General features: G+C 54.2%; 7 protein-coding genes across 7 annotated transcripts; 5 read left to right on the top strand and 2 right to left on the bottom strand.

Annotated features, from left to right (window-relative positions):
- Positions 1-1,021: 1,021 nt before the first annotated feature.
- On the top strand, positions 1,022-4,668 carry CORC01_08246 (uncharacterized protein; the record flags this gene model as incomplete). Its single annotated transcript, XM_022619879.1, has 5 exons — positions 1,022-1,666; positions 1,727-2,345; positions 2,400-2,618; positions 2,715-3,015; positions 3,078-4,668. The coding sequence occupies 5 exons, from the start codon at positions 1,022-1,024 to the stop codon at positions 4,666-4,668; spliced, it is 3,375 nt and encodes a 1,124-aa protein (XP_022473640.1).
- A 1,477-nt stretch (positions 4,669-6,145) lies between these two features.
- On the bottom strand, positions 6,146-7,832 carry CORC01_08245 (fumarate hydratase; the record flags this gene model as incomplete). Its single annotated transcript, XM_022619878.1, has 2 exons — positions 6,146-6,335; positions 6,394-7,832. The coding sequence occupies 2 exons, from the start codon at positions 7,830-7,832 to the stop codon at positions 6,146-6,148; spliced, it is 1,629 nt and encodes a 542-aa protein (XP_022473639.1).
- A 459-nt stretch (positions 7,833-8,291) lies between these two features.
- On the top strand, positions 8,292-8,681 carry CORC01_08244 (uncharacterized protein; the record flags this gene model as incomplete). Its single annotated transcript, XM_022619877.1, has 1 exon — positions 8,292-8,681. The coding sequence occupies one exon, from the start codon at positions 8,292-8,294 to the stop codon at positions 8,679-8,681; it is 390 nt and encodes a 129-aa protein (XP_022473638.1).
- An 805-nt stretch (positions 8,682-9,486) lies between these two features.
- Positions 9,487-12,404, top strand: CORC01_08243 (annexin ANXC4; the record flags this gene model as incomplete). The annotated part of the gene is made up of 3 exons (XM_022619876.1): positions 9,487-11,283; positions 11,362-11,676; positions 11,913-12,404. 3 exons carry the CDS (start codon positions 9,487-9,489, stop codon positions 12,402-12,404), a joined length of 2,604 nt encoding a protein of 867 aa, XP_022473637.1.
- Positions 12,405-12,811: 407 nt separating this feature from the next.
- Positions 12,812-13,495, top strand: CORC01_08242 (uncharacterized protein; the record flags this gene model as incomplete). The annotated part of the gene is made up of 1 exon (XM_022619875.1): positions 12,812-13,495. The coding sequence occupies one exon, from the start codon at positions 12,812-12,814 to the stop codon at positions 13,493-13,495; it is 684 nt and encodes a 227-aa protein (XP_022473636.1).
- A 551-nt stretch (positions 13,496-14,046) lies between these two features.
- Positions 14,047-21,346, bottom strand: CORC01_08241 (uncharacterized protein; the record flags this gene model as incomplete). Its single annotated transcript, XM_022619874.1, has 3 exons — positions 14,047-14,508; positions 14,573-20,842; positions 20,903-21,346. The coding sequence occupies 3 exons, from the start codon at positions 21,344-21,346 to the stop codon at positions 14,047-14,049; spliced, it is 7,176 nt and encodes a 2,391-aa protein (XP_022473635.1).
- Positions 21,347-22,620: 1,274 nt separating this feature from the next.
- CORC01_08240 (uncharacterized protein) lies at positions 22,621-26,338 on the top strand (the record flags this gene model as incomplete). Its single annotated transcript, XM_022619873.1, has 5 exons — positions 22,621-23,272; positions 23,342-25,069; positions 25,124-25,716; positions 25,779-26,040; positions 26,130-26,338. 5 exons carry the CDS (start codon positions 22,621-22,623, stop codon positions 26,336-26,338), a joined length of 3,444 nt encoding a protein of 1,147 aa, XP_022473634.1.
- Positions 26,339-26,729: the final 391 nt, after the last annotated feature.

The following is a 26,729-nucleotide window of genomic DNA, read 5'->3' as shown; positions in this document are numbered from 1 at the left end:
AAGGTTCGATCTCTGATCGGCGAGGAACTTTCATGGCTGTCTACTTTCTCCACCTGGCTGGATCAGAGTCTAATTTATTACATGGATTCGGGTGTGCAAAAGACATTTGTCATGGACTTGATCTCTGTACGAGACAATCAGCATAGTCAAGAAAGACCATGAGGCGATTATTAACAGGAACTTAAGTTCTGGCTGACCTCGGACCGGTTGAATATCAAAAGCCCCACCTCACCAAGGTAGTCAAGTGGGTGACAAAAGATGACCTGTATCAACGTACATTCTATAAGGAAAATCCTAAAAGACACCACGAAGAGCAGTAGTGGGAGTAGCCATGGTGGAAAAAAAGAAGTTGCCAGGATGTGTTAAGCAGCAGATTGTTTTATTGCCCCTTTGATAGTCCTAACATCAATGAGCGGCAGAGATCTAGATCCCGGCCCAACTCCCCTTTCGACCTCTATATCCGTAAATCCGCAGTATTCAGGACTGCCATCTATTAACCACACGATCACTTTCAACCATAATACAAAACCAACAGGACTCCATATTTTACTACTGCGTAGCAAGGTGTTATTGGAGGGTGATTGTGAACAGGAGGCATGTGGCCTGGCGTACACATGGACCATTGGACAGGAGATTCCCGTTGTGATGCAGGTAAGCGCTGCACGGCGCATGTATGTATGCCTTACGACCCCTTTTCTGGCTGAACTCTTCCGGTCAGGCACTGGGCAACACCCTCAGCTATCACAGCCTGCCCTCGAACTCTCTTTGTCCCCTCATCTCCAAGTCACGCCTGTCTGTCGGAGACCATCTGCTCCCAGAATTGTGGTATGCGATGGACCGCAAATCCCGATCTTGACCGATTCTTTGCAGTTCTTTGGTCAAAATGTCATACCCTGGATCTGTCAATCGGCACACAAAGCTCATCACTGTCTTCGGGCAGTCCTTTTCAGTCGTGGGTCACCAGAAGGAACATCTGTGAATGCGATCGGGGTATCGAACAATTGTTCAGTACGGATTCATGATGGCAGGACCCAAGTCATCCGAGGATGCGAAATCTGGCCGCGTTTCTGCCTTGATCGCTCGCGTCAAACTTGGATTGATGAATAAAACACCCGTTTCAGCAGGGCCGTCGTCAAACCCAGCCGTATCGAACAAACCAAACCCAGAGGCGCAGGCCAAGTCCGCTGAAAATGCCCTGTCGAATGGCGTGGCCGGGACAACCTCATCTGAACGAGCGGGAAACGGAACCGCAGACGTTGGTAGCAAACCTACTCAACCGTCTACCGAAGCACATGGTGATGACGCAGCCTCTTTAAACGCTCAGCTCCCCAAGCATCAACCGATTAACATTGCAGAAAACAAGCCAACCGATCTGTGGTCTGAGGCGCTCGAGAAAACGCTCCCGGACACCAAATCTTGGTTCGGAAAACTCGACATCGATCGCTCGAGTACCATCCAAGTCAAAGAATTTACGACAATAGTCAGACAAAGCGAAGCCGCATACAAGGATGCCAGCGCAAGATTGGAAATCGACGGGCACAAGATCCTGTGGCGGGACTATGCAAATCGAGTCGTGACTTGGGTGACTACGATCGGCGACATCGCCGTGCCATTGGCCCCAGCGCCGGCTTCACCAGTATGGTCGGCACTCAAAGTGCTCCTGAAGGTAGACTTAGCCAAACTAATTTCGTCCATTCTTGCTCCTGATTTTTGCTAACCAACACAGGCCGAAACTGGTCGAGTAGAGCAAATCACCGCTGTCTTTGGCGCCGCCGACCGCATTCTCAGTACCGTCAGACGCGGCCAAATATATGAAGCTGTCTACGGCCTTTCTAGCGCGACTTTGATAGAGCCCTCAAGAGTGCTCCTGAGAGAATCTCTGATTGAGCTCTACAGATCCTCGCTGGACCTGCTTGCTTTGACATTCAATAAGCTTGGCGGGGAAGACAGTTGGGTAAATCAATTTCTCACGGCTCTCATTGACCCGAACCGTGCGGAATTGTTCTTATCGGACCTGACGAACACGGAGAACGAAGCGTCGAAGAACGCAGGTGCTTGCGTTTGTGAGTCAACAGAGAGGAATTTAGAGCTTTTGCAAAGTCTCCACAGTCCTCTAAGACGCATCGATGATAGGGTCGCGCAGCTTCTGGATGACTTCAAAGACAAGGAAAGACGAGACAGAGAGGAAGCCATGAATCGCATCAGCGACGTTAAAGTTGACCAAATCCATGTTGCCAAGAAAGAATTGAGAACCAATGGGACTTGCGAATGGCTTTTACAGCATCCAAGGTTCCTTGCCTGGGAAGGGTCAAGCTGCTCGTCAATCCTATGGCTCAATGGTCAGAGTACGCCATTTCTTCTCCTTATTTCGGGAATCGCTGCTGATTGACTGAAAACAGTGGGAGCTGGGAAGTCTTTTCTCGTCTCTAAAGTGATTGATCGCTATCGTACTCGTCCTCGCGATGCGTTGGGAAATGGTGAAGGATTTGCCCACTTTTACTGTGACCGCTCACAATCCGGCCAAAGAGACATTCAATCCATTCTCAGCAGCTACATCGTGCAGCTCTTTACAGTATCCCGTCACCGCGACATATGGCACACCAAGCTTCGCGAGTTCTGTGAGGGTGCTGATCCGTCTCGACCAAGCCTGGAAGTGTCTACATGCGAAAGCCTTGTGCGCGACTTGGTCAACACATACTCACGCTCTATCTTAGTCCTGGATGCTTTGGATGAGTGCGAGCAGAAATCAAGAGCGCGGGTTATAAGCTTCTTTCGGAATTTAGTCGAAAACTCCGATCGGCCCGTCAAGGTCTTCGTATCCAGTCGCCCAGAAACAGATATTACTGAGTTGATGGGCACATCAAGTTTCATCCAGATCAGCACCACAGACAACCAAAAGGACATTGAGAAATACATCGACTCCAAGCTCAGACAAGACGGCCTCAACCCTGTCTGGAAGAGACAGAGTGTGCAATCGCTTGTGAGAAATGCTCTTCTCGAGAAACATGGTGGAATGTACGTTATTCTTTTACAACTCCTAATATCAGAAGCAACTATTGACGTTCGTTTGTTATCAGGTTCAAATGGGTTCAGCTGCAGTGGGATCAGTTAGAACCGTTGAATACAGTGGCCGACGTGAAGCAGCGACTGGAGCAGCTTCCAAAAGGCCTCGTGGCCTCTTACGAAGAGATTTATTCTCGGCAAGACGACCACGCCCTAATGATTCTCATGAGAGTTTCCATGTGGGTTAAATGGGCCCGGTCACCGCTAGATACAGCCAGTCTTCTCCATGCTGTTCGGCTGTCGTTCAGTCAGACCGGAGATCAGTTCAACCTTGCTTTGGACGAAGAAACCACGTCAGAGGCTGAATTAGCCAATATCTGCCGCCATCTAATCATTAAAGAAGACGGGTTTAACAATGAGCGATGGAAATTTCCACATGCCTCAATCGCAGAATATTTCGATGCTAAGCTCAACACTTGGACACACAACGCCGAACGTGACGTGGCAACATTGTTGCTTTTACAGGCGTCTTTGACAACAGACCAGGCAGCTGATCAAAACGAGGGAGATAATGCACCACATATGGTGGTGGATGGCGCCAGCGACATCGATTTTTGCCAATATGCTACGAGAAATTGGCTAAACTACGTTCGGAACATATATAGAAAATGCCCAGACACAAAGGAAATTTCAGACGTTTTGAGGTATTGTCTGAGCCTTGGTGATACTGTCGACCCTTCGGGCTTTCAACACCAGACTTCTCTGACCGACAAAGAGACTCCGAGGAGATTGCTGTCGTCGAGTTACCATGGAGGCATGTTTTCACATTCCAACCCTATCTTTGCGATTTGCGTCTTAGGGTCTTTCGACTTACTGGAGTATCTACACCTAATTGGGGTTGACCTCAACCAGACGACAAAAGACGGCGACTCCTTGCTATCCGTTGCTGCAAAGAGTGGGCACCACAAGCTTTGCGAATTTCTCATCGATCATGGGGTAGAAGTCAACGACCTGAATGAGACTTCTGGCTGGTCTCCACTACATCACGCGTGTCAATTTGGGCATTCGACCATCGTCAAACTGCTTCTTGAGAAAAACGCGGACCCAAACTCCAGCATTTATCATACACCTCTATGCGTCGCTGCTCCTCGTCAAAGTAGTGACATCGTTCTATTGTTGTTGAAGTGGAAAGCAGACCCAAACATTCCGTGCCAAGCCGGCGGAGCAATGTGTTGTGCGGAGTCTGCTTTTTCCGTCGACGCCGACGAAACATTCAAACAGCTTTTGAAACACGGAGCCAATGTAGAACTCTTGACGGACAACAATGTAACGGCTCTGGGAAAGGCAGTTCGTGACGGTGCAGTAAAATGCACCCGAGTCTTCATTGAAGAGCGCGGCTATGATGTGAATAGCTCCGTGGGGAAATTTTATGGCAGCACGCTAGGAGCTGCTTTATTCTGCAGGTCAAGATTACAGCGGAGAATGCTGGATTATTTGATCAAAGAAGCAAAGGTTGATCCGAACGTTCTCATATCCAGTCCTCCGAAACGTAGGAAGGTCGATTCGTTCACGGAGCAGATGCGGCGCCGAAAGCTGTCTCAGTACTTGGTGGAAGAGACAAATTTGACGCTAAAGGACCTACGCCACATCGGCTTCTATTTCTGAGCGCATATGGAAAGAGCATTGACGAGTGTATATATGCGCCACTTTTTATTTCACTTGGCTATATCAAATTTCACGATGTCCGTTGGTTTCTGTTGCACTAATTACGCAAATGACGTTTTTGCATTATGAAGTTACCAGAGGAGTTTTTGGCTGCCTGTAGCATGCCTGAAAGATCTAGAATCAGACTGAATTTACGTTTGGCTTACCGCAACTACCTGCTAAGATCGTAGGCGGAGGATCCAGAATGACTCTTTTAGACCATTTAGTCTGCGGTTAGAATTTTGATGATGCACGGCACATTCTACAGGGGCAAGAGATGGTATGCGAACTGGTTACAGCCGCGATTCAAGAACTACAGGGCGTTTGACTACCTTGGAATCAGACGTGGAAATGAAGTATTCGTCCTGCTTAAGCCAGGCTGCACATATGATTTGTATGATTGATCCCTTGGGGTTTCTTATCGATGATTTACAGAATGTTTCACTTGATCCGCTCGTGCGATTCCGTGGTAGGAAGTACGCTATGTCATATGGTACAGCTTGTTGACCTGCACCGAATCTTTTCAATCAAAGGCACCCAAGGTAGGGCGAGGATCGCGCAAGAACCCAGATACAGTTCGCTCTCCGACGCAAATGTCTGCTCCAATCTTGACGCAAACCCCGACAACTGCAGATAATCATTCAATGCACCGCCAGTGAATGCCACTCTCACAAAGTGAATCAGGCTGCTCGTGGCTGTCAACTTGACGTTGAGACTTCCTGTCCACGGCGAGGGCAGTTCGACCAATGGCATTACGGTACCGTGGCAACCTCCGTCTCGATTCGGTAACTCGTACGGTCTCACGAAAATTCAAACCCAAACAGTCCAGCCCTCAACCTTCCCGGGACTTTTGCCTTGAAACTCGTGGCCTGAACTTCCTACTCTTAGACATCTTACGCTCGGCTCTCCACTTTTCACAATGAGTCGCTCCCACAAGCGAAGGTTTATTGTTCAAACTGAGTCTCTATGGATTGTGGAGCAGGATCCGCGGCGAGCCTTGACTATTTGTGACCGTGCAAAGCTTGCTTTACACAGGCAAACTTCCACATACGACACATGTCGTCTGTACAATTCGGGACGGGCTGCGCTTAAGCCCACGCATGCGAGATGATTCCCCCATCCGAACGGAGAGACAGCTTCTGACAGCCCATGTGGCGCGTGGGATGCGGGGTATGAGATTTTATCACATGTGAAATGGCGGGGTCAGCTTAGGTCTTAATTCATCTTTCATGATGTGGAATTTTGAAGTGTCATAATATATTTCTTTCTTCTACGAGTTCATTTCTACAAACACGGATCGCTCAAGACCGCATTGTTTCCCTTTTCACAGGTAACAGGATATCGTTACGTAAGGTAGTTTTACACAAGGCGTGGGGTGGGTTTTGATTAGCTCTCCACTTTATATCAACAATAACAGCATCAACACATATGAGGGCCTCTACTGCTTGTAAGCGCTGGGGCCAATCATGAGCTCGGGGCGGACGAGCTTGTCAAAGTCCTCCTCGGAGAGAGCGTTGAGCTCGAGGGCGGACTCCTTGAGGGTGAGGCCCTTCTTGTGCGCGTTCTTGGCGACCTTGGAGGCCATGTCGTAGCCAATCTTGGGGTTGAGGGTGGTAACCAGCATGAGGCTGTCAAATGTTAGCGAATATGATACAAATAAAACACTGGACGACATTGGTGACTTACGACTCCTTCATGATGCTGGCAATCTTCTCCTCGTTGGCCTGGAGGCCGACGACGAGGTTCTTCTCAAAGGAGCGCATGCCGTCGGAGAGGATGCGGACGCTGTGAAGGAGGTTGCGGATGACCAGGGGCTTGTAGACGTTGAGCTCGAACTGGCCGTTCATGCCGCCGATGGTGGTGGCGACGTGGTTGCCCATGACCTGGGCGCAGACCATGGTGAGGGCCTCGCACTGGGTAGGGTTGACCTTGCCGGGCATGATGGAGCTGCCGGGCTCGTTCTCGGGGAGGTTGAGCTCGCCGAGACCGCAGCGGGGGCCGCTGCCGAGGTAGCGGATGTCCTGGGCGATCTTGGAGAGGGAGGCGGCGAGGGTGTTGAGGGAGCCGTGGGCCTGGACGATCGCGTCGTGGGCAGCGAGGGCCTCGAACTTGTTGGGGGCGGTCTCGAACTTCGTGCCCGTCATCTTGGAGACCTCCTCGGCGATGCCCTCGGCGAAGCCCTGGAAGGTGTTGATGCCGGTGCCGACGGCGGTGCCGCCCTGGGCGAGCTGGCGCAGGTCGGGCAGGGAGGACTCGACTCTCTTGATGCTCTGGCTGAGCTGGGCGACGTATCCGGAGAACTCCTGACCGAGGGTCAAGGGGGTGGCATCCTGCAAGTGGGTGCGGCCAATCTTGATGATCTGCTTAGCGTCGAACTCGTCAACCTTCTTCTGCAGAGCATCGCGGAGGCTCTTGAGGGAGGGGATCAGCTCCTGCTCGATCTCGAGGACGGCGGCGATGTGCATGACGGTGGGGAAGGTGTCGTTGGAGGAGGCGGAGCGGTTGACGTGGTCGTTGGGGTGGACGGGCTTCTTGCTGCCCTTGACGCCGCCGAGGATCTCGATGGCGCGGTTGGAGATGACCTCGTTGGCATTCATGTTGGACTGGGTGCCGGAGCCGGTCTGCCAGACGACGAGGGGGAAGTGGTCGAGCAGCTTGCCCTCGGCGACCTCAGCGGCGGCCTGCTGGATGGCCTTGCCAATCTTCTCGTCGAGGCCGTAGCGCATATTGACGGTGGCGGCAGCGCCCTTGAGGATGCCAAAGGCCTTGACGATCGGGGGCGGCATGCGATCCTGGGGTTGGTTGATCTTGAAGTTCTCGAGAGAACGCTCAGTCTGGGCGCCCCAATACTTGTCCGCGGGGACCTGGATCTCGCCAAAGGCGTCGCTCTCGGTACGGGTTTCGGCCATTCGGGGAGCGGTGGTGTGAAGGCTTCGCTGGAGGGAGAAAGGGCTGGTGAGGTTTGTTGATCTGGAGTTCGCCGCGGGGTAAAGAGCTGCGGGGGAAGAGGAGGTGTATCGGGTCGAGCATGTGGAGAGGCTCTTTGCGCATGTCCTCGGCATAACGGTAAGCCGTGTGTTCGCCAGGCCGGAAGCGGCGCGACGAGCTGGTGCCGATCGAAGCATGGCGGGCGTTTTTTCTATTCGCGGTTGGAGAAGGGGTTTTTGGAGAATAAAAAACAGCGGTCCAAGTCACAAATTCGAGCTTATTCCAAACCAATTGAAGCGTGAGGACCTCGAGGGGTGATGAAGAGGAGTGCGTGAAGTTATTGCCAAATCAACTCAAGATCTCCAAGGACGAGAAGAGGTAAGAAAAAAAAGGACTCGTTTTTCCCCCGGCTCAATAATTAACAGGAGTTCCATCACCTCCGAATTCGTTCCGTTGGGGAGCTCTGGTACTGTGGAGACTGATAGTGGCCCGTGCAGCCGGCTTATCCCGATAACCCGATTGCGCAGCAACAACGAACGGCGGCCCAGCCTATGGCCGAAAGTCTCCGGTTCCCCATGTCTTACATAAGAAATACAGATTACCTAAGTCAACAGACTCGCAGCCGAGCCGAAGTCGTCGACCGATTTCTAGCGTCAATGCCGCAGCACCGGCAGCATGCACTCGTTCAGCCCCCCAGAGGCCCTTGCAGCGTCCGCAGCGAGAGCGTGTTGATAGGACGAGTAGGGCAGCACGGCGGGGATCCCGGCCCCGCTCCGCTGCAGCATGTCATCACAATACAAGACGGGCCGCTGGGAATCGCTCTCGATTTCGCAGAGGCTCCCCGTATCCCCCTCTTCCCGCCGCCGCCGCCCACGGGCTCGGAGATCTTAGCTTCCTTGGAGGACCCCGTTGCCACGGACTTGCCGTCGTTCACAGCCCTCCTCTCAGGTCCACATCCATCCCGCCTCCTGGCCTTTCGGAGGGGTCTTGGAAGTTGGTGCACGCAGTACGACAGAATGGTGTTGACCCTTTTCAGGGCCCCTTAGATTGAGGCCATCGCCAGCCATTGGACCAACCGGCGCAACCACACAGCCATTAGCGCCTGACGGTTTAGACAAACAAGAATGATCAGCAGATCCAAGAGACACGGCTACCTCATGATGCCAGGCCGGTGCTGCGGGTAATGTCATGAAGCATTACTCGCTAGCAGCCCATACGACGCATTTCCCGCCAAGCTAGCCACTGAGGACAGGGGACGACGCGAGCTCCATTAGCTTACTGCATGGTACCGCAGCCGTTGCTGCTGCTACTGCTGATGCCGCTCTGGTCAGGACGGGAAGAGACGCCATGCAACTGGGTGGGTTTCATATCCTTCAGCCCAACTCTTCTCCTTTTCGGTGGCTTGCTCATGCTCACTCACCCCATTTTCCCATGCCTTACCTTACCTTAGTGTGTCTGTTCCTTCCCTCTGCCGTCCCATTTTCTTTTCTTTTACATGCATCCACAGCCTCCTTGTCCTTCGTTTCGTATCCAACCCGCTTCCCGAGGCTCCAAGATCAGCACAAGTACTTGAAGTCGGCCGTGCGCTGCTCAATTGAAGTCCACAAGAGGCACGCGACATCTCATCTTCTCTCCATCTGATATATAAGAGGAAAAAAGAGGAGCTCACATCGCCCTACAGTCCCTGTCCCACCTTTCGCCAGAGAGAACCCCTCACTCCCTGTCCCGCACGTTTTGTCTCAACTCGCGAGCTCCAAAACCCCACCTCGATTCCCATCAGCTCGTGCTTTGGCAGTCAAGCCAGACAGCGACAAACCTAGTTCGGCTGCCCAAAAACTCCAAGCAACCACCATGTCTCTCCAGGTTGACGACCGAGGCCGTCGCACCCGTTCGCGCTCCCCAGGCCGTCGCGAGCGCAGTCGAAGCCCCGCGGTCCCCGCCATGGTTGATCCCCCGCGCGAACCCAGCTACGCTTACCCGGAAGATGATCTCGACGGAGGCAGATACGGACGCGAGAGAGGAGGCGCCCACGTCGTCACCGCGGAGCCGGGTGCCAGCCGCGCCATGTCGGGAGCTATCCCTTACCCTGAGGACAGCAGCGACGCAATGTTTCCAGGCACCAGGTCACTCTACGACTACGACGACCCGCGCGGCGCCAATCCTGCTTACCGTCCGCCCCAGTCCCCGCAAGACAACTACTACCGCAACTCGCGCGAAAAGTACGATGACCCCCGCGACGAAGACAAACTAAAGTATTTGCCCGCAAAGTACAGCAGTCACGGGCGCAGCAACAGCAAATACGGCAACGAGGCCGAGTACGCGCCCTCCAAACCGCCTCGTCCTGAGGCGGGTGACCTATACCCCCCACCGAAGCCCCCTCGCCCCGTGTCGCCCGGCGGCTACGCTTACGCTCAGCCGCAGCCCTACGAATACGCAAAAACCGACGACAAGGCCAGAAAGAAGGAGGAGAAGAAGAAGGCTCTGGAGGAGAACCTTGCGTACGGCTTCGACCCCAACGCCTCTAGGCCTGGCGGCCTGGCCCCTGAGCCCCGATACTCTGGTCGCGCACCGAGTCCGGGACCACAGATCTCGGCCGGAGCCGCGCAGTACTACGCCAACGACCCGCGGGTCTCGTCCAATGTCTTGACCGTCGAGCCCGGCAGCCGCAAGCGGGACAAGTCGCCCCAGCCGCCTACCCACCGCATGTCCAACTTGTCTGTAAACACTGGCCACCACTCCATGAATGTAAACATGTCGCTGGCGAACGCGCCGGGATCGCCGCTGCTGGAGTCGTACCACGGCACCTATCAGGACATGTCACCCATGCCATCACCCATGCTGCTCCCCTCATCACACGACCTGCAGGTCACGGAGCCCCTCTCTCCAATCGGCTCCGACGACGAGGGCAGGCGACGCCGCCGGGCGCGGTTCCACGACATTGAAGACGATGCATCAAGAATCGCAAAGGCGCTGCGCAGCGACAGGAAAAACCCCGACCCGGAGCCCCTGATTGAGATCCTGCCGGGCCTCACCCACGACCAGGTCATGGACCTCCGCAAGGAGTACAAGGCGCTCGTCAAGACGGGCGCCGACCGCAAGGGCGTCAACGTGGCCAAGCACATCCGCTCCCGCCTCAAGGACGCCGACCCGAACCTGATGAAGGCCTGCTACGCCACGGCGCTGGGCCAGTGGGAGAGCGAGGCGTACTGGGCCAACTTTTGGTACCAGGGCGACAAGACGCGCCGGGAGCTGCTCATCGAGTCGCTCATGGGCCGCACGAACCACGAGATCCGCCTCATCAAGGACGGGTTCAGCGACAAAAAGTACGACAACAGCCTCACAAAGTGCATGAAGACGGAGCTGAAAGAGGACAAGTTTAAAAAGGCCGTCCTCATGGTGCTCGAGGAGCGCAGGATGGAGGAGTATGACCCCTACGGCCGCCGCCTGGCCATTGACTACAACTCGGTCGAGGACGACGTCGCCGACCTGCGCAAGGCCGTCAAGTCGGAAAAGGGCGGCGAGTCGCTCATGATTAGCATCGTCGTCCAGAGGAGCGACTCGCATCTGCGCGAGGTGCTCAAACTGTACGAGCGGACGTACCGGGCCAACTTTGCCCGCGACGCGCTCAAGAAGAGCGGTAACCTGGTGGTGAGTTGAATCCACGTGGATCACACACACCCACGCACTTATGAGACCTTGAGTAAGGTAGCTAACACACTTTTCCAGGGAGAACTCCTCGCCCACGTGCTCAACGGCGTCATTAACAGACCCGTCCGCGACGCCCTTCTGGTCCACCACGCCCTCACGGCGAGCCGCAAGGACGACCTGCGGCGCGAGCTGCTCATCTCGCGCCTCGTCCGCTTCCACTGGGACCGCCACCACCTCGAGGCCATCAAGCGGGCCTACCGGGAGCGGTACGGCCGCGATATGCAGGAGGCCGTCCGGGAGGGCACCAGCGGCGAGTGGGGCATGTTCTGTCGGGAGCTGTGCATCTACCGCATGCCCGACCAGGTGAAGAGCTACGAAAAGGTGCCGGCGCATGTGCGGTGAGAGAGGTTTTTGTTGGAGTGAGGTGAAGAGGGGCCAACATAATTCCATGAAGAGATTGATGACGGATATAATGAGACCATGTGAGACGGGAGGCTATTTGAATGAAATATTATATATCATATGATTACGTCGGTATATCACTGAACTCCGTGCCTGTGCAAGACTTCTGTAGTGAACCTCACGAAAAGTCGTACTCAAATTCTCTCGCGATCTTGACATCATGACAGTCGTTCGCTACTTCACTCCTCAAAACGGACTGCTTTCGCCACGTCTTCCCTCCTGACCACGGCCATCCTCTCCCTTTCTCCCAGAGCATACGAACTCCCCTGGGACCGATCATCCATCTCCCCAACCCTCTCACTGACATCCGACCTCCTCTCATAACTCCTCGCCCGCCTCCTACTTTCTCCTTCGACGGTACCCCGTCCTCGACCATCACCACGTCCACGACCATCAACACCCCGATCATCATTATAACCGCCATCCCTAAACCTCCTGCCCCGCTCACCCTCACCCCCACCCCCCAATCCACCACGCATATAATACACGCCCCTGCTATCACTGCTCTCCCCTCTCCTCACGGTCCTACTCCTACTCCTGGTCACACTCCTGCTCCTGCTCCTACTCCTTCCGCCCCTAAATCTCCCCCCATCATCGCCATCGCGACGAATATACCGATAGCGAACCCTCTCACGAACATACCTCCCCCCATCCCGTGATCTGCTCCTCCTCCTCCTCTGCCTTGGAGAAGCCTCAAACTCTTCAAAAGATAACGCCCGCCATCGACCCCGACCCCGTCCCCGGCGTAACTCCTCCCCCGCCACCTCCCCATCATCATCATGGCGCAGCTCCCCACCATGCCCTCCTCCCCTCGGTCCGTATCTCAACCCAAGCCGCCGTCCTCGCCGTAGTCTTTGTCGAGATCCCGATTCCGTACACGGCCGTCTCAAGTCCCCACACGAGCCGGTCCCGGCGCAGACGTGTCTCGTCACCGCACCGCCAGGGGATCCCGAGAGACACCCGCGTGGTCCGCGTAGTTGGTCATCGACTTTGAAACCCCACTTCTTTGGATCTTGCTGTTTTTATTCCACGGCATCAGCTATATTCATCAAAGTACCGAGGCAAGATGAACGAAAAAAAGGGGGTATATGAGAGAACTTACCTCGCCAGGACACCTCGAAATCCCTACAATATCACCACCCCACTCCCCTCGCTTTTTGACAGGATAACACGCACTCCAGAACCCCTTTCCCTCCTCTTCCTTCTTCTTCTTGCACTTCTTGCACTTCTTACACTTCCTCCTTCCCCTCGTCTCCCTCGTCGTCCTCCCACCGACCTCCCATCCACTCCCACATCGTCCCCTTTCACCCCCTCCGAAACAACAATCACCATCACCAGCACAACACTCCACCATCTCAAAACAACAACCATCTTCCTCCCAACACCCCCTACACCCATCTCCATCCAAACTCGATTCCGAATCCGAGGTACCATCACCCCCATCATCATCGTCGTAATAATAATACCCACCACCGCTGCCGCCCACATCAACCCCTTCATCAACAACCCCGTCGTCATCAAGACAAATCACCTCGCCCCCGACACCACCATCAGCGATCCCAACCCGTCCTCGATGCCGAAAGTCCTGCTCAGACCGCAGAGCAACAACGGCGTCGTCAACGATCCTTCGGACCTCGTGGCTGTTCGCCGATCCCATCTCCACAGAAATGGTGCTTCAAACTTTCGAAGTATCGCGTCGGGTAATGTAGTCGAGTCTAGTAAAGTCGTCCAATCCCAAGCTGACCTCTAAATGAAGAGGCCGATTCTGCTTCAAACGTAAAGAGGTAACAACTAAGACAAAGTTCCCCAATTGCGATGGAGAGAACAGCGGCTACCCCTCCCGTTTTGTTGGCCCCATCGCTGGACTTTCTCCTCCTTTCCAGATGTCCCGGCTACCCGCATGTCCGAGGTCACCCAAGTACAACCACCAGCCAAACAAACATTCACGAGGAATCCAGCGGTGAGGAAGGAGATGGCCGGCTCCAGCTGCCCTTGCATGTGTATACGTCTGGATTTCTCTTTCAACTTCTGAATCTATTCGTTCCCTAAAGCAACTGGAAATATGTAATTTTGACCAACAGTGAATCAAGCGCAAACCGATCCCAGACACCTCGATGCTGTACGTATACAACAGAAAACACCATAGCACCAAGCCTTTCGCAACCAAGCGCACGCTCCGTTCCCCCAGACCTTTGCAGGCCATGGCTTCAACGCCAAATCAACCCGTGCTCGTCAGACCCATTTAAACATTACAGCGTCTTTTCTCCATACATCGATATCATAACCACACACCTGTCCCTTTCACAAGAACCCCTTGGTGAGACTCGGTGCTCGACTAAGGCTGCTCTTCCGCTTGGGTACAGAAATCATGGAGGCGGCATCATCCTCGACACTGAACCCTGTGCGCCACGCACCGCGAACGCTCCCCATGGCGGATGCCGCTCCCTTTTCGAACCTCAACGCCTTGATGCCTTCGAGCTCACGCTCCAGGCGCATCGACCTCTCCTTCTCCTCGCGAAGTTCCCGCTCAGCACGGCGTGCCTGAAGCTGGTTCTCTGACTCGGACGACTGAAGCTCCTCAATCGTCTGCAGGAGCTTCTCCGCCTTGTCGCGCATTCGGGCAACGTCATCCTGCAGCTGCGTGTTCTGCTTATCCTTGCGGTCGATCTGACCTTGGAGGTCCTTGACGATCCGGTCAACATTGCGAACCGATCGCTGAGACTTGTTCTTCTCATTCTCGTGCTCCTCGAGCTGAGACTCAAGCTGGTTTGCATTGTTAGTGACTGTTTGAGCGTCGCGGTCTTGTGGTTGGTGCTCCTATTCTTACCTCTTGGATGCGCTTGTGCAGGAATTTGATATCTTGGCTTGCGCTGGAGTAGCCCTTGGTCTCGAGGTCGACCAATTTGATCTGAATCTCGTTTAAAGACTTCTCCAGGGTGGCCTTCACCTTCTGGAGCTGCGTGCTAGCCTCGCGCTCGACCATGGCCTCCTTCTGCATTTCCGATGCCAATGCCTCAGCACGTCTCATCTTCTCCACCGCGGCGGCTGCAATATCTTCATGCTGGGCCAGGCTGGACTTCAATTCTAACATTTCTTTGTCGAGGTTGGCGGCATCACGCAGGGATGCGCTATCCCCGTTGGTGAGATCTTCCAGACCAGCCTTGGCTTCCTCTAGGCGAGCCTCGATGCTACGCTTCTCTCGAACGAGAAGGTCTCGCTCAGAAGTCACTTCGTCCACTGACGCGCGGAGGGACCGAACCTGAGAAAGCAAAGTCACGACCTTGCCTTGAGCCTCGCTGTGAGCGTTGACCGCCTCATCGCGTGACGACACGACATCGGCTAGAGTTGACTCCAGGCGGGCCTTCTCTTTGGACCAAGTCGAGCTGTTGAGAACTTCGTCGTCCCACTTAGAGCGGAGCTCATCAAGCTCCTCGCGCAAGCGGGCGATCTCGGCTTGCTTGAAAAGTTTCTCCTCTCGGGCCAGATCCAGTTCCTTGGTCAATGTGGCAAACTCGGCTTGGTACTTCTTGCGGGTTTGTTCCATGCTAGTTTCCTTGTCTTCGATGTCATTGGCTCTCTGGTTCCTGTAATCCTCGAGCTCGTGCTGAAGGCGCTTCTTAGCTTGGCTCGCGGCATCTAGATCGGTCGAAACATCCTCGAGCTTCTCTTCGAGCCTCTGGTTTTGACGTTGCAGGTCCTCAATGGCGGCATCCATCTTTTCTCTTTCAGACATGACCTCGGCGTAGGTTTCCTCAGCCTCCTTAGCCTGCGTCTTGGCAAACAACTCCGCTCGGTTGGCCTTCAAGACCGCAATCTCGGCTTGCTCCAGTTTACTGAAGTATTCATCAGCACGACTCTTGTACAAGTTCAAGCTGGACCCAACGTCGGCCAGTTTGGAAGTCTGGTTATCGAGTTGAATTTGCAGATCGGAGAACTCCTGCAAAAGCTGGCTCCGGCTGGCAGCCTCTTGTTCGCGAGCCAGGGTCATTTCCTCGAGTTCGGATGTGGTGTCACGAAGCTCGACTTCGAGGGCAGCTCGGTCGTGGCGCATCCGTTCGAAATGGTTCTTAACGTCCGACAGCTCCGAGATGGCATCCCTGTGACTATGCAGAAGTGAGCGACGCGCCTCTTCTTGGCTGTTGAGCGCGTCCAGAATCTCTTCGTGCGAACGGGTCTGAATATCACGCAGGGACAACTCGCCAGTCCTCACGCTCCTCTCCAGAGCCGACACTTTCCTGGCTGAGTCGTCCAGCATGTCGTGCAGGCGGCTGTTGACCTTTTCCAACTTTTGCACGCGAAGGACAGAGGAATTTTCGTCAAACTCCTCTGGGGGTGAGGAGCCACGCTTGACTTGGCTTTGGAGGTGTCGATTTTGCATTTCGGCAATCTGAAGCTGGTTCTGCAACTCCTCGACCTCGGCCTTGAGATCCATGCGATTGTTGAAGCTCAGGATATCCGCAGTCTTATCGGAGCGAGCCGAGTCCATATTCTCTGGCTCAAAACGCCGAGTTGGTGTCGAATTGTTCGAGTACTGGCGGTTCTGCATCTTGGACCGCCGGAAGGTGGGCGAGCCATTGAAAGGAGCCTCGTTAGGGCTGATCTCTTCCAACTTGGGTCTCATGGGAGATTCCATGCGAGTAGAGCGCAGCTCGGCCAACTGGGTTTCGGCGTTTGTTCTAGCAGCCGTCTGGACTCGAAGGTTTTGCTGGAGATCCTCGACTTTTCTAACCAGATCGAAGTTCTTGCTAAGCACGCCCTCGTTTGTGCCGTCTGCTTGAGGCGGGACAACAACGTCGGGATCGACCGTCTTAAGGACCTTGAGCATCTGCGCCCTCAACTCTTGCAATTCCTTCTCCCTACTTTCCATGGTAGCTTGTAGAGTTCGGACAGTAGTCTGAGCCTGTGAGCGGAGCTGGCGTTCAGATTCGATGGTGCGATTTGCCTCCGTGAGTTGCGCCGTGGCTGTCGATGCCGCCTTTTCGGCATTCCTCGACGCCTTGGCTTCCCGGGCCACCTCATGATTCAGATCCTCCAGGTTGAGTTGCAACTTCTCTGCCTTCTTCTCGAGACCTGCAATGGTAAATTGAGCTTCACCAAGCTGCTTATTCAGCTGCGCGTTTTGCTCATCAGCTCGGGTCTTTTCACGTTGCAAACCCAGAACTTGACTCCTCGAAGCTTCGCTGGCTCTCGAACTTGAGCGAGCAATTTCCAGCCCCTTTTGCTGAAGCTTGTTGAGAAGAGCGCGGTTGTCATTCTCCGAGGCTTTGAGGCGACCCTTGACAGTGACCAACTCCCGCTCGAGTCTCTCCTTCTCCTGATCGTTCTTGAGACCAAACTCTCCAGAAGAGAGGATAAGCTTATTGAGGTCCTCGACTTGATGATTGAGGTTGGCACACTCGTCGTCGAACCATTTCAACCGTTCCTGAGCGGCCTCGAGATCCTTTCGTAGGCTTTCCTCTCTCTCACGAGCAGCACGAGAAGCAGCCCGCTCACCTTCAATCTCTGCTTGCATACGAACTTCCTCGGCTTGGGTCTTGGCGACACGGAGACGTCTGATCTCCTGTCTCGCTTCATCGCGTTCCCGTTCTGCGGTATCGCGAGCCTCCTTGGTTCGACGCAGATTATCTTGCTGAACGTACAGCTCTTTTTCTATAATGATCTTCGATTCGTTCAGATGATCGTACTCTTCTTGCAGGGCGTTGAACTTGTGCTCGCTCAGAAGCAAAACATCATCGCGCGATTGCCGCTCTCTGCTGAGCTCCTTTTGGATGTTGAAGAGCTCATCCTTGAGGTCCTTGATCTGAGCCTCCAATACTTGGCGGTTTTCGTCTGCTTGAGCATCCTCAGAAAGCCGCGTTTCAAGAAGTTTTTTGGCATCTTCGGCTTCCCTCTCCAGCTGAGATTGCTGTGATCTGATGGCTGTTATCTCGGCCTGAACTTCGCGAAGCTTGGATGCAGCAATCTCCTTCTCAGACACGAGGACCTTCTTCTGCTCCTCAAAAGTGCGGCGTTCCATCTCAAACTTCTTGTTGTCGCCCCGAAGCACGGATAATTCACTCTCCTTCTTGCGAACAAGGTCTTCGTAATCTGTTGAAGTTTTGGACAGTTCAGAGAGCTGCTGCTGCACCTGACGGTTCTCGAGAGCGAGCTGGGATTCTCTCGATTTTGACGTCTGCAGTTCTTTCTGTGCTGTTCGCAACTTGACCTCGAGGTCCTGGTCGATCTGGAGGAGCTTGCTCTCCAAGTCTCGTGCTTTTCGATCCTTGAGGTTGAGCTGGCTCTGCAACATTTTGATCTCATCCTCAAGCAGTCTTTCCTGTTCACTACGCTCTGATTGCTTTTGCGAGATTTCTTTGATAGAGCGCTCCAACTCCTCGGTCCGTTCCGAGAGCTCTGACTTTTCCTGCTCCAGCCTTGCGATAAGCAGAGCTGCTTGCTCCAGCTGAGCCCGGTACTTCTCAACATCGTGCTCGGCCCTCTTCTTGGCTTCCAGCAGATCGTCGAGTTGGTCCTCCAACCTCTCTTGGTCTTCTATGGCGCCGGAGAGCTTCTCTTCGAGTTCCGCTTCTCTCACTCGTAGACGTTTGAAGATCTCTTCCTTGTCTAAAGCGAGGGCGCGTTCACTCTCCAATGTCTGCTGGATTCGGACCATCTCGTTGTGTACGTTCCGGCGGTCCTCCTCAAGCTTGTGGCGGTCATCAGACTCTTGTTTCATCTTGTCTTGGAGCTGGCGAATCATCGCATCTCTCTTCTTGACCTCTGTTGCGCTACGTGTAGCTCCCAAGAGTGGCTTCATCTTGCTGACAAGCTGCCACCACGGATTCTCCATCAGGTCAAGGTAGGTGTTGAAGTTTCTCTGGATGATGCGGGTAGCCTCAGTCCGGAACAGTCTCTTGTAAGCAACTCGCCGCTGGATGTAGCCACGTGCAACTGACTGGAAACGAGACATGATTTCAGTGATAAGAGCATCACGCTGCTCTTCCAGTTCAGCCAACACGCCAGCTCGGAAGAAGACCTTCGTAAGGCCCACGCGGTACAAGCTTCTGTCTAGGCCAAGCTTCTCAAGCATCATTGCCGCCACAGCTTGACCCTCTTGGTAGCCCTTGGGCATGTCTCTGCAAAGAACTTCGTAGCGTTGACGGAACTCAGCAAAAGGAAGGCGGTTGGGAAAGCCAGTCCGGGCAATACGAATTCCCTCGAGAACACCGTTGCATCGCAGCTGATCAAGAACGAGCAATTTGTTAAACTGTTTCGACTTCTTCTTGTGATTTGGCAGAATGCATCGGACGAAGTGAGGATGAGTGGAATGGAGCTGTGCCATCAGACTGTGGAGCTGCTCCTTGTGGCGCTGTGCCACGGTTCGGAACAAGCCCTTCTTGACGCGGTTGCGGCTGGCACCTAGATCGTCGTCCACGTCGGCGCAGTCAGCGAATAGATCGGCAATGTGCTTGTCTGTAGAAGAAGCAAGCAGGCGAGTGATGTTATCATTCAGGGGGTCCTTGTTCTTCTCTAGCCAGGTTTCGGTGGAGTATTCGACTTCCGCCGCATAATGTGTGAGAATAAAGCCTTGGCCGAGTCGGGAAGGGCGGTATTTGTTCGACTTCTTGTCCCACAGGGAGTTGAGCTTTTCGGTGAAAGACTTGTCCGTCGCCTTGGGCATGACACAGTCTTCGTCCAAGCAAGAGAAGATACCAATGGGATTGGGTAATTCGATGAGATCGATCGTTGGCTGAAGATCACGCCCAAAGTCAATGAACTGCCATTCAATCTGTTCCCTCGCGTACTCCTCCTGCTCGAGGACAAACATGTGATGGTTGAAGAACTGTTGGAGCTTTTCGTTGGTGTAGTTGATGCAAAGCTGCTCAAAGCTGTTCTCTTCGAATATTTCGAAACCAGCGATATCTAGGACGCCAATGAAGCGTGAGTCGTCCATGCCCATGCCTGAGCGGTCCAGCTGACGGTTGATGCGAGTTACGAGGTTGCCGAAACCCCTCTCGTAGATACCTTTGGACAGCGCGTCCAGTCCCAGCCGGACCTGCTCAGGAGTCTGGACCTTTTCAACCCATTCGCGCCCAGCCTTGACTCTGGGGTGAAGCAAGCCTTGCAGAAATGGCTCGAGTGGAACGCCGAGCAGCTTGCACACCTTGGCTGCCTGTTCCTTGGCATCAGGGGCCAGCCGTGCTTGATCTGCGGCGCGGCTTTCCTTGACAACAGAAATGTTTCCGAGATGCAGCACCGCGGCGATGGTGCGAATGATTGAGTTCTGGTCCTTGTCTGAGAAGCCCATGACGTTGAAGGCCTCCATCAACGAGTCCCACTCCTCCCGGTCGGAGACGCCCACAATTGTGTCGTGGCCAGCGCGGGTGTAAGCAAAGTCCTCGACATCCAAGCCGTCAAGAAGAAACTCCTGCTTCAGCTTCCTGTCTGCTCCCTTGAGAAGCTGGTAGAAGATGTGATAGTTTCTCTCATGTCCGTTGATTCTCACCACCCGAGACTTCTCCAAGAGATACCAGTCGATGAAGGCGCCAGATATGGCACCAGCCTTGTTGAACTCGATGCGGATGAACTTTCCAAATCGTGAAGAGTTGTTATTTCGGACCGTCTGTGCGTTACCAAAAGCTTCAAGAATAGGGTTGGCTCGGAGGATCTGTTGTGACAGGTTGGGCTGCGGAGATTTATTCCTCACGGGTGACTCCGAGTGGGCGACGGCGGCAAGGTACTGGATCACCTTCTTGGTGTTCTCGGTTTTACCAGCACCGGACTCGCCGGTGACAAGAATGCTCTGATTCTCGCCTTCGTCCACCAAATTGCGGAAGGCATGGTCGGCCATGGCATAGATGTGTGGTTTGGTGTCCTCCCTACTCCTCCCCTTGTACATATTGATATACTCGTTTGTGTAAATTGGTAGCGGACAGTAAGGGTTGACTGTGACTAAGAAGAGGCCGGAATAGGTGTAAATCAGGTCGGCCTGGTACCGCATGTGGAGGTTATGGACCACGGACGCCTCGTTCAGATGGGTCAATTCAGCCATATCGTTGGCCTTGTCGAACTTGGCGGGATTGACCTTGTCGACGCTTTCGGCGTCAACTTCTCGTTGCTGTAGTTCGCGTGTTAGCTATGCCGCGACCATACATGGAGGGCAGACCACAATACTCACTGTACCATCGTCGCATTGAACGAGTAATTTGTTGCCTCCTGTCTCCTCAACCACCCAGCCCCTCACGAAAGCAGCTTGCGGGTCCTTAAGCCACACATAACGCTTTCCTGAGAAGTCATTCTCGCCCTCGATGCCCTTCACCGTGTCAGAACCCCGACGCATCTCCTCAGTCTTGATGAACGACGGCGCAAAGGTCCCGGAGCCACTGTTCCTCGAGTCGGAGCGATTGTGGCGAAAGTGGCCGGTGCCTGAGAAGATGATGGGAGCTGCAGATGCCGCAGGCGCTGCGGGTGCTGCTGAAGCAGTGGAGGGGTTCCTGACGTGCGATACGGGGGTGGTGACGGCCGACAACGGAGATGGGGATGAGAAGACTGCGGATTTCGGCCGGCCGCTGGTAGGACCGGGCGAGGTCCTAGCAAAAGGATTATTCCGTGGTTGCGCCATGATTTGAGCGCTATGGGAAAAGGTATGGTATCGTCAGAAGAGCGCAGCCCTCGGGGCGGCGTGTCGTGTTGGGTTCGTGTCGTTGGTCGCAAATCGTCTCTCGTGGATGGTCCTGCTCATAGAGTACACATTAAGACAGAAGCAAAGCTGACGAAGGACAACGGAACGACGAAACTCTGAAAGAAAACAATACGAAAGACGTCGCTGGATCGCAACCTCTTGGACGAAATTGCCAGTGACGGAAAGACGAGATCAAGGCAATCTTGGGGAGGCTGGGAAGTGGAGGAAGAACAATCGACGTAAGGATGGATATTGTATTGTTGACTCTGGACTAACAAAGAACAGGGATTCAGGAGATCGGTTGCTCAGGGTACGCCTGGGCAAAGTAAACAATGGAGGGGGCCCCCACGTGACAGACGCCGGCTTCAAAGGTGACGCGAGACCGTCTCAAGTCAGACTAACCAGACTAGGCATAATGGGGATCCAGTCTCTCCCCTCAGTGGCCACGGCCACCCCTGCACCTCACGGCCTCGACTTCCATTGATTTGACTCGGGCCCAGTTTGCCTCTGGACCTGCCCTTGCCGTGTCTGCCACTCCTGCCACTCCTGCCCCAGGATCCCGCCCGTCTTCGAGAGTGCCCGAGAGCCGCCCCAACCTCCGTCCGGCGCAATCGCGGTCGCAAACCTAGAAGCTGACACCACACGCTCCTCGCCACGTTCAAAGACATCAACGTTGTCCAGCATTCCTGTAGTCATATCTTTTTGTGACGGGACGGTCAAGGCAGACAGACTTACGAGCATTTTTGCATCGCTTTCATCTGCGAAATTTTCTCTAAAATTATCCAAATTCGGATAGCCGCTGGTACGCGCCCATCGCTGACCGCTGCAGGTGCACGACGACCTTTTTTTCCGAAAAGGGCTTTTTTTTCGCGCTGTGAAATTCTCCCTCCTTTTGGCGCGAGGCAGAGCAGATCAACTCCAACATCACCTGCCAACCCTGATCTCTCACCACCAACACCCCGCCATGCTCCTTTCGCCCCTGCCCACCAACTCGACTTACCCAGATCATTCCAGCTTGTTCTTTCCACTCTAGCGCAGCAATTCCCAGACAAACCTCCACATTGGTTAAAGCAGAAATCGGCAGCATCTTTGCGACCAGACACTTGCCACTAAACTGAGCCTTTTGCTTTTGGGCTAAAGTCTTTCTTCGAACCTTTAAGGGCCTTTCCATCCAAAGGTAGACAGGCACGAAGTCACGGTTGCAGTTACTCGCCATGAACAATCACTACCCATTCGGGTACCCATCATACCCAGGGCAGCCGCCTGCTCAACAGCAGCAGCCATTCTCCTATCCGGCTGCACCGTCTTTCCCTCAACATATGGCTGCATATCCTCAACACACCGACAACGCCTTTGATGCTATTTCACACGCCCAGCCCCCATACGAGCAGAGTCAAATCATGATTCCCGGCCTTGGCGGCTACGGCCATCTACCTCAGCTTCCCCAGAGCTTTGGTTGGCAGCAATCACAGGAACAGCTGCCAGCTCCTCCACATCACTGGCAGCCCCCGAGAGATGGCCCAAATCTCATCCCGGCGTCGCAGTATTATCAGTCTGGTAATTACCCCAAGCCCCAGGCACCCGTCGCCTCTGGTGCCCTTGCCCCAACCGCGCCCAAGCGACCTACGAAGCAAACCTCGAACGACGCCGAGGAAGGCGAACTCTCTGACGGCGAACTCGATGATGTGTACGAGCCACAGGAGACCCTTCCAGAGACGAGCTCTCGCCAGCAACGCCGAAACGTGCCGGATGCAGCGATAGCGAACGCTCGGAATGGTAATAACAGCGTCGGTTATCCCATTGCCAATTCCTATGGAGGTCCAAGGGATGGTGGGGTGAAGCACCCTACAGTGGCGGATAATGATGGTGCGTATTGCTATTTATTTATTTTTTGGCAAAAGGATTTTGTGTGGGTTTAATGCTAACACTCACCAGAACGAGAACGGTCCGGATCATACTCTCCTCATCTGTCTCCTCACGAAGTAAACCCGCGCATGGCGCCAAACGATCAACAATGCGCTCCCCCCCAGGCGCATGTCCCAGGCGGACAGGTCAATCAACCTCTGGCGACAGGCGCCGGTCAGCAGCAAGGGAAGAATGCGGTGGAGGACGCTCGACAGAGGGCTCGGTCAGCAATTCTCAACCTGTGGCCCCTGGGTGTCCGCCACCAAGACTTTATCGACGAGGGCATTGACAAAACCGTCGTTGAAGACCTTTTGACTGACCTGAAGCTGGATACCAATACCCCCAGCCAAGCCTATATTCCAGGCCTTCCTGCCACGCCGTCATTGCCCGGGCTCTCTTATGCTCCTGGCCGGCCTGGCTCTCACCAGGCCAAAACATCCGAACCAGCGCTGCCCCCTAAGCCCCCGGCCCAACAACAATCATCCCCTTCAGCAGTGAAGTCGGCAGGAGAAGAAAGAAAAGATCGCATTGCTCGCCTGTTGGCTGCAAAGGGTGCAAAGACAGCTTCTTCAACCACCAACGCAGGTGCACAAGCCGGGGTGCAGAGTGATAAGGAACTTGTCCAACAACAAAAGATGGATGCTCTGAAGAAATCCCGTGAAGCCCGCGCTCAGAAGGCAGCGGAGCGCAAAGGCTCTTTGCAAGCTTCCCAGTCAAAGGAGGCATCCCCAGTCGAGCCTTCTCGCAGACCTCAATCAGCAACTGCTGACGTACCAGTCGTGGTGCCGACAAACCATTATACTCGGCCCAATTCCCTGCAACAATCGGCCGATCGTCAGACTGCCCAAGCTTCGACTATACCTGGTCTTTTCACATCTGCTCCCCAGCCTGCGCCCGTCAACAACCAGCGCAAAAGACCGGTCGCAGCGGATTTCGTGGTCAATTCCCATGCCAATAAACGCTCGTTCGGCCATACTCAGCAAGACAAGCGTTTTGTCATCGATGTTAGTGACGCGTCTGATGATGAAGATATTGAGATGGAGATAGGCTCTCCCACCGATGAACCTTCGAGCACTCAGCAAAACGACACGCCATCTCTGAGACCTGCGTCCTTCCGCGACTTTCCACCCCTGTCAGATGGTCTTCCTCAACGTCAGCTCTCAAGCCCAGCTCCCAGCAGTGCTACCACGCCTCAGTCCGGCGCTGTGGGCTCTCAACCAAAGCAAGCTCACATCGACGTCATGGACAAACAAATCGAGGCCATGAAGCGCAAAATTGCCTTGGCTGAGGCTCGCGCCAAGCTGAAAGCTGCTATGGGCAACCAGTCAGTTGGCCAGAAGTCGACCGGGCAGAGCCCAGATACTCCTCTTGATTCGGATGGTGGCAAGCCAAGTATGCGGAGAGTCCAGTCTATGGGTGATTCTCATTCATCTGATCCGCCCAATGGCCAACGGTCACCCGCGATCGCCGAGCCCAGTAGTTCACTGCGCTTGCCCAAACCGTCAGATAAGCGCATTCATGGTGACTCTAGCCGTGCTCAGAAGCTTCGGATTGCTAGCACCAACCTTCCTGTCATCGAGAACAGACTGCAGACGAAGAAGAGCAAGCTCCGCCTTCTTCAGCTGCAAATGTCTCGTCTGGAGAAAGAGATTGAAGAAGAGATGACAGAAAAGCAAAAATTGACGGAGGAGATGGAGCAGCTCGAACAGGACTCGGACGAGTCGTCTGAGCCTCAAAATCAACTCAAAAGCAATTCCGGTGAGTCTTCATCTTGAACACATTTGGCCTAGACTAAGTATAAACGCAACAAAGTCGATCCGATTGTCACTGGAACGTCCACAGGTCCCCAACCCAAGATTCAAACTCCTACGCCTGCTGCCGCAGACGCTGAGCAGAGCTCCGGCAAAGCGGCTGAACAATCGAACAATGCTGCAAACGTGCGCCGCAGCAAGTCTCCTGCAATGAGTCTCGACCGGGACGTTTCCAACACGGCATATGATGCCCAAATTGCGGTCACTGGTAAAGTCGCAATGAGCCCCTCGCAAGCCCCAACCTCCACAGACACCCCCATGCCTCATGAGACACCCAGCAACCCTGAGACTGCGGGTGATGATGTTGAGTCACAGCCAATCACCAATGATGATGCCTCCGATGTAGCCATGGCCGAGTCCGATGACTTGAGCTCATCCGAGCAAGAGCATGAGAACGACTACGAGCCTCCTGAGAATTTTGTTCCGGCACCCGCCGCGAAATCTCCTTCCACCAGCCTAATCGCAGCAGACAGCGCTGTTTCGCTTGTCAACAGTGATACTGACTCACAGCAATCGAGTGCCAGAGCCTCACAGATTCCTGAACAGATCTCGCTGGGGGTTAATGAGTCGACCCCTGAGCAGGGCGTCAACGCCGTGAGAGAAGTACATCTCGTTTCGCGCCAGAGAAGCGCTTCGGTTACTGATTTGATTGCTAGGCCCCGCCCGCCACACAGAGCTCTGATGAGGCATCGTCGTCCGGAGAGCGCTTCACCCCTTACGAGAGTCCGCTGCAGTATTTCCGTGCTTACCGATATCATCCCAAGTTTGCTGAAACCGTCCCTGGCGGGCTTCGGTCCCTCACCTACAGCAACAGGATTGATCCGAACCTGCCCATCTGTCCAGACCAGCTGGCCAGCCGGGACTGCCCCCGGGGTGCTGACTGCATTTACCAGCATTTCGAGTCCATGAAGCTGCCGGGTAGGTCGCCTTCACCCCGCAAGGACTAATGACCACGTTGCGTGTCCTCGAGGCATGTTGAACGCTGACGGTCGCCTCCCACGCTTTAGACGACCAGATCCTCCTCCAGCTGGGCGGCACGACCCTGGAAGGGCCCGAGAAGGCGCAATTCAACGACGGATTGCGCAAATTGTTGCACGAGATGAGATCGCAGAACATCAAGGACTTCCCCAGCATTGCAAAGGGCATAGTCGACTACCACAATCGCTTCACTGGCGACCCGTCAAAGATTTTGCCTCTAGGCAATGTTTCGATCTAGATGACGGAAGAGATACGAGCCTGATTGAGCTTCGTCCATATCTCCCAGCGGCCGTAATGTATCCCATAGGTCGGACATTTTGAGTATTGACTCGTCCCCCTCCCTTTCCCTTTGGCGTCAGAGAATCTTGTTCTTTTCCTTCGTCTTTACAAACATACCCCCCGCATACCTCTCAGCAAAGGCCTCATGGCCAGCTGGAGACAGTCTTGGGCGGCGTTCGCACGATACCCCTCCTTGCATTACTTTCAAAAGTGATTCGACCTGAGGCAAATCAGGAATGAGGCACAGGTACAATGGAAAACGGCCAGTAGGCGAGAAAAATAATGTTGGAAAAGAGTGATGAGACCACTCAGATGTGTTGAGATTACTGAGGGATAGCAAAGCATTTGAA

The sequence above is a fragment of the Colletotrichum orchidophilum genome, assembly GCF_001831195.1.
Source record: "Colletotrichum orchidophilum strain IMI 309357 chromosome Unknown Scaffold_69.1, whole genome shotgun sequence".
NCBI lineage: Eukaryota > Fungi > Ascomycota > Sordariomycetes > Glomerellales > Glomerellaceae > Colletotrichum > Colletotrichum orchidophilum.
Note: the sequence above shows the minus strand (reverse complement) of the source record. Positions and strands in the feature narration are given on the sequence as shown.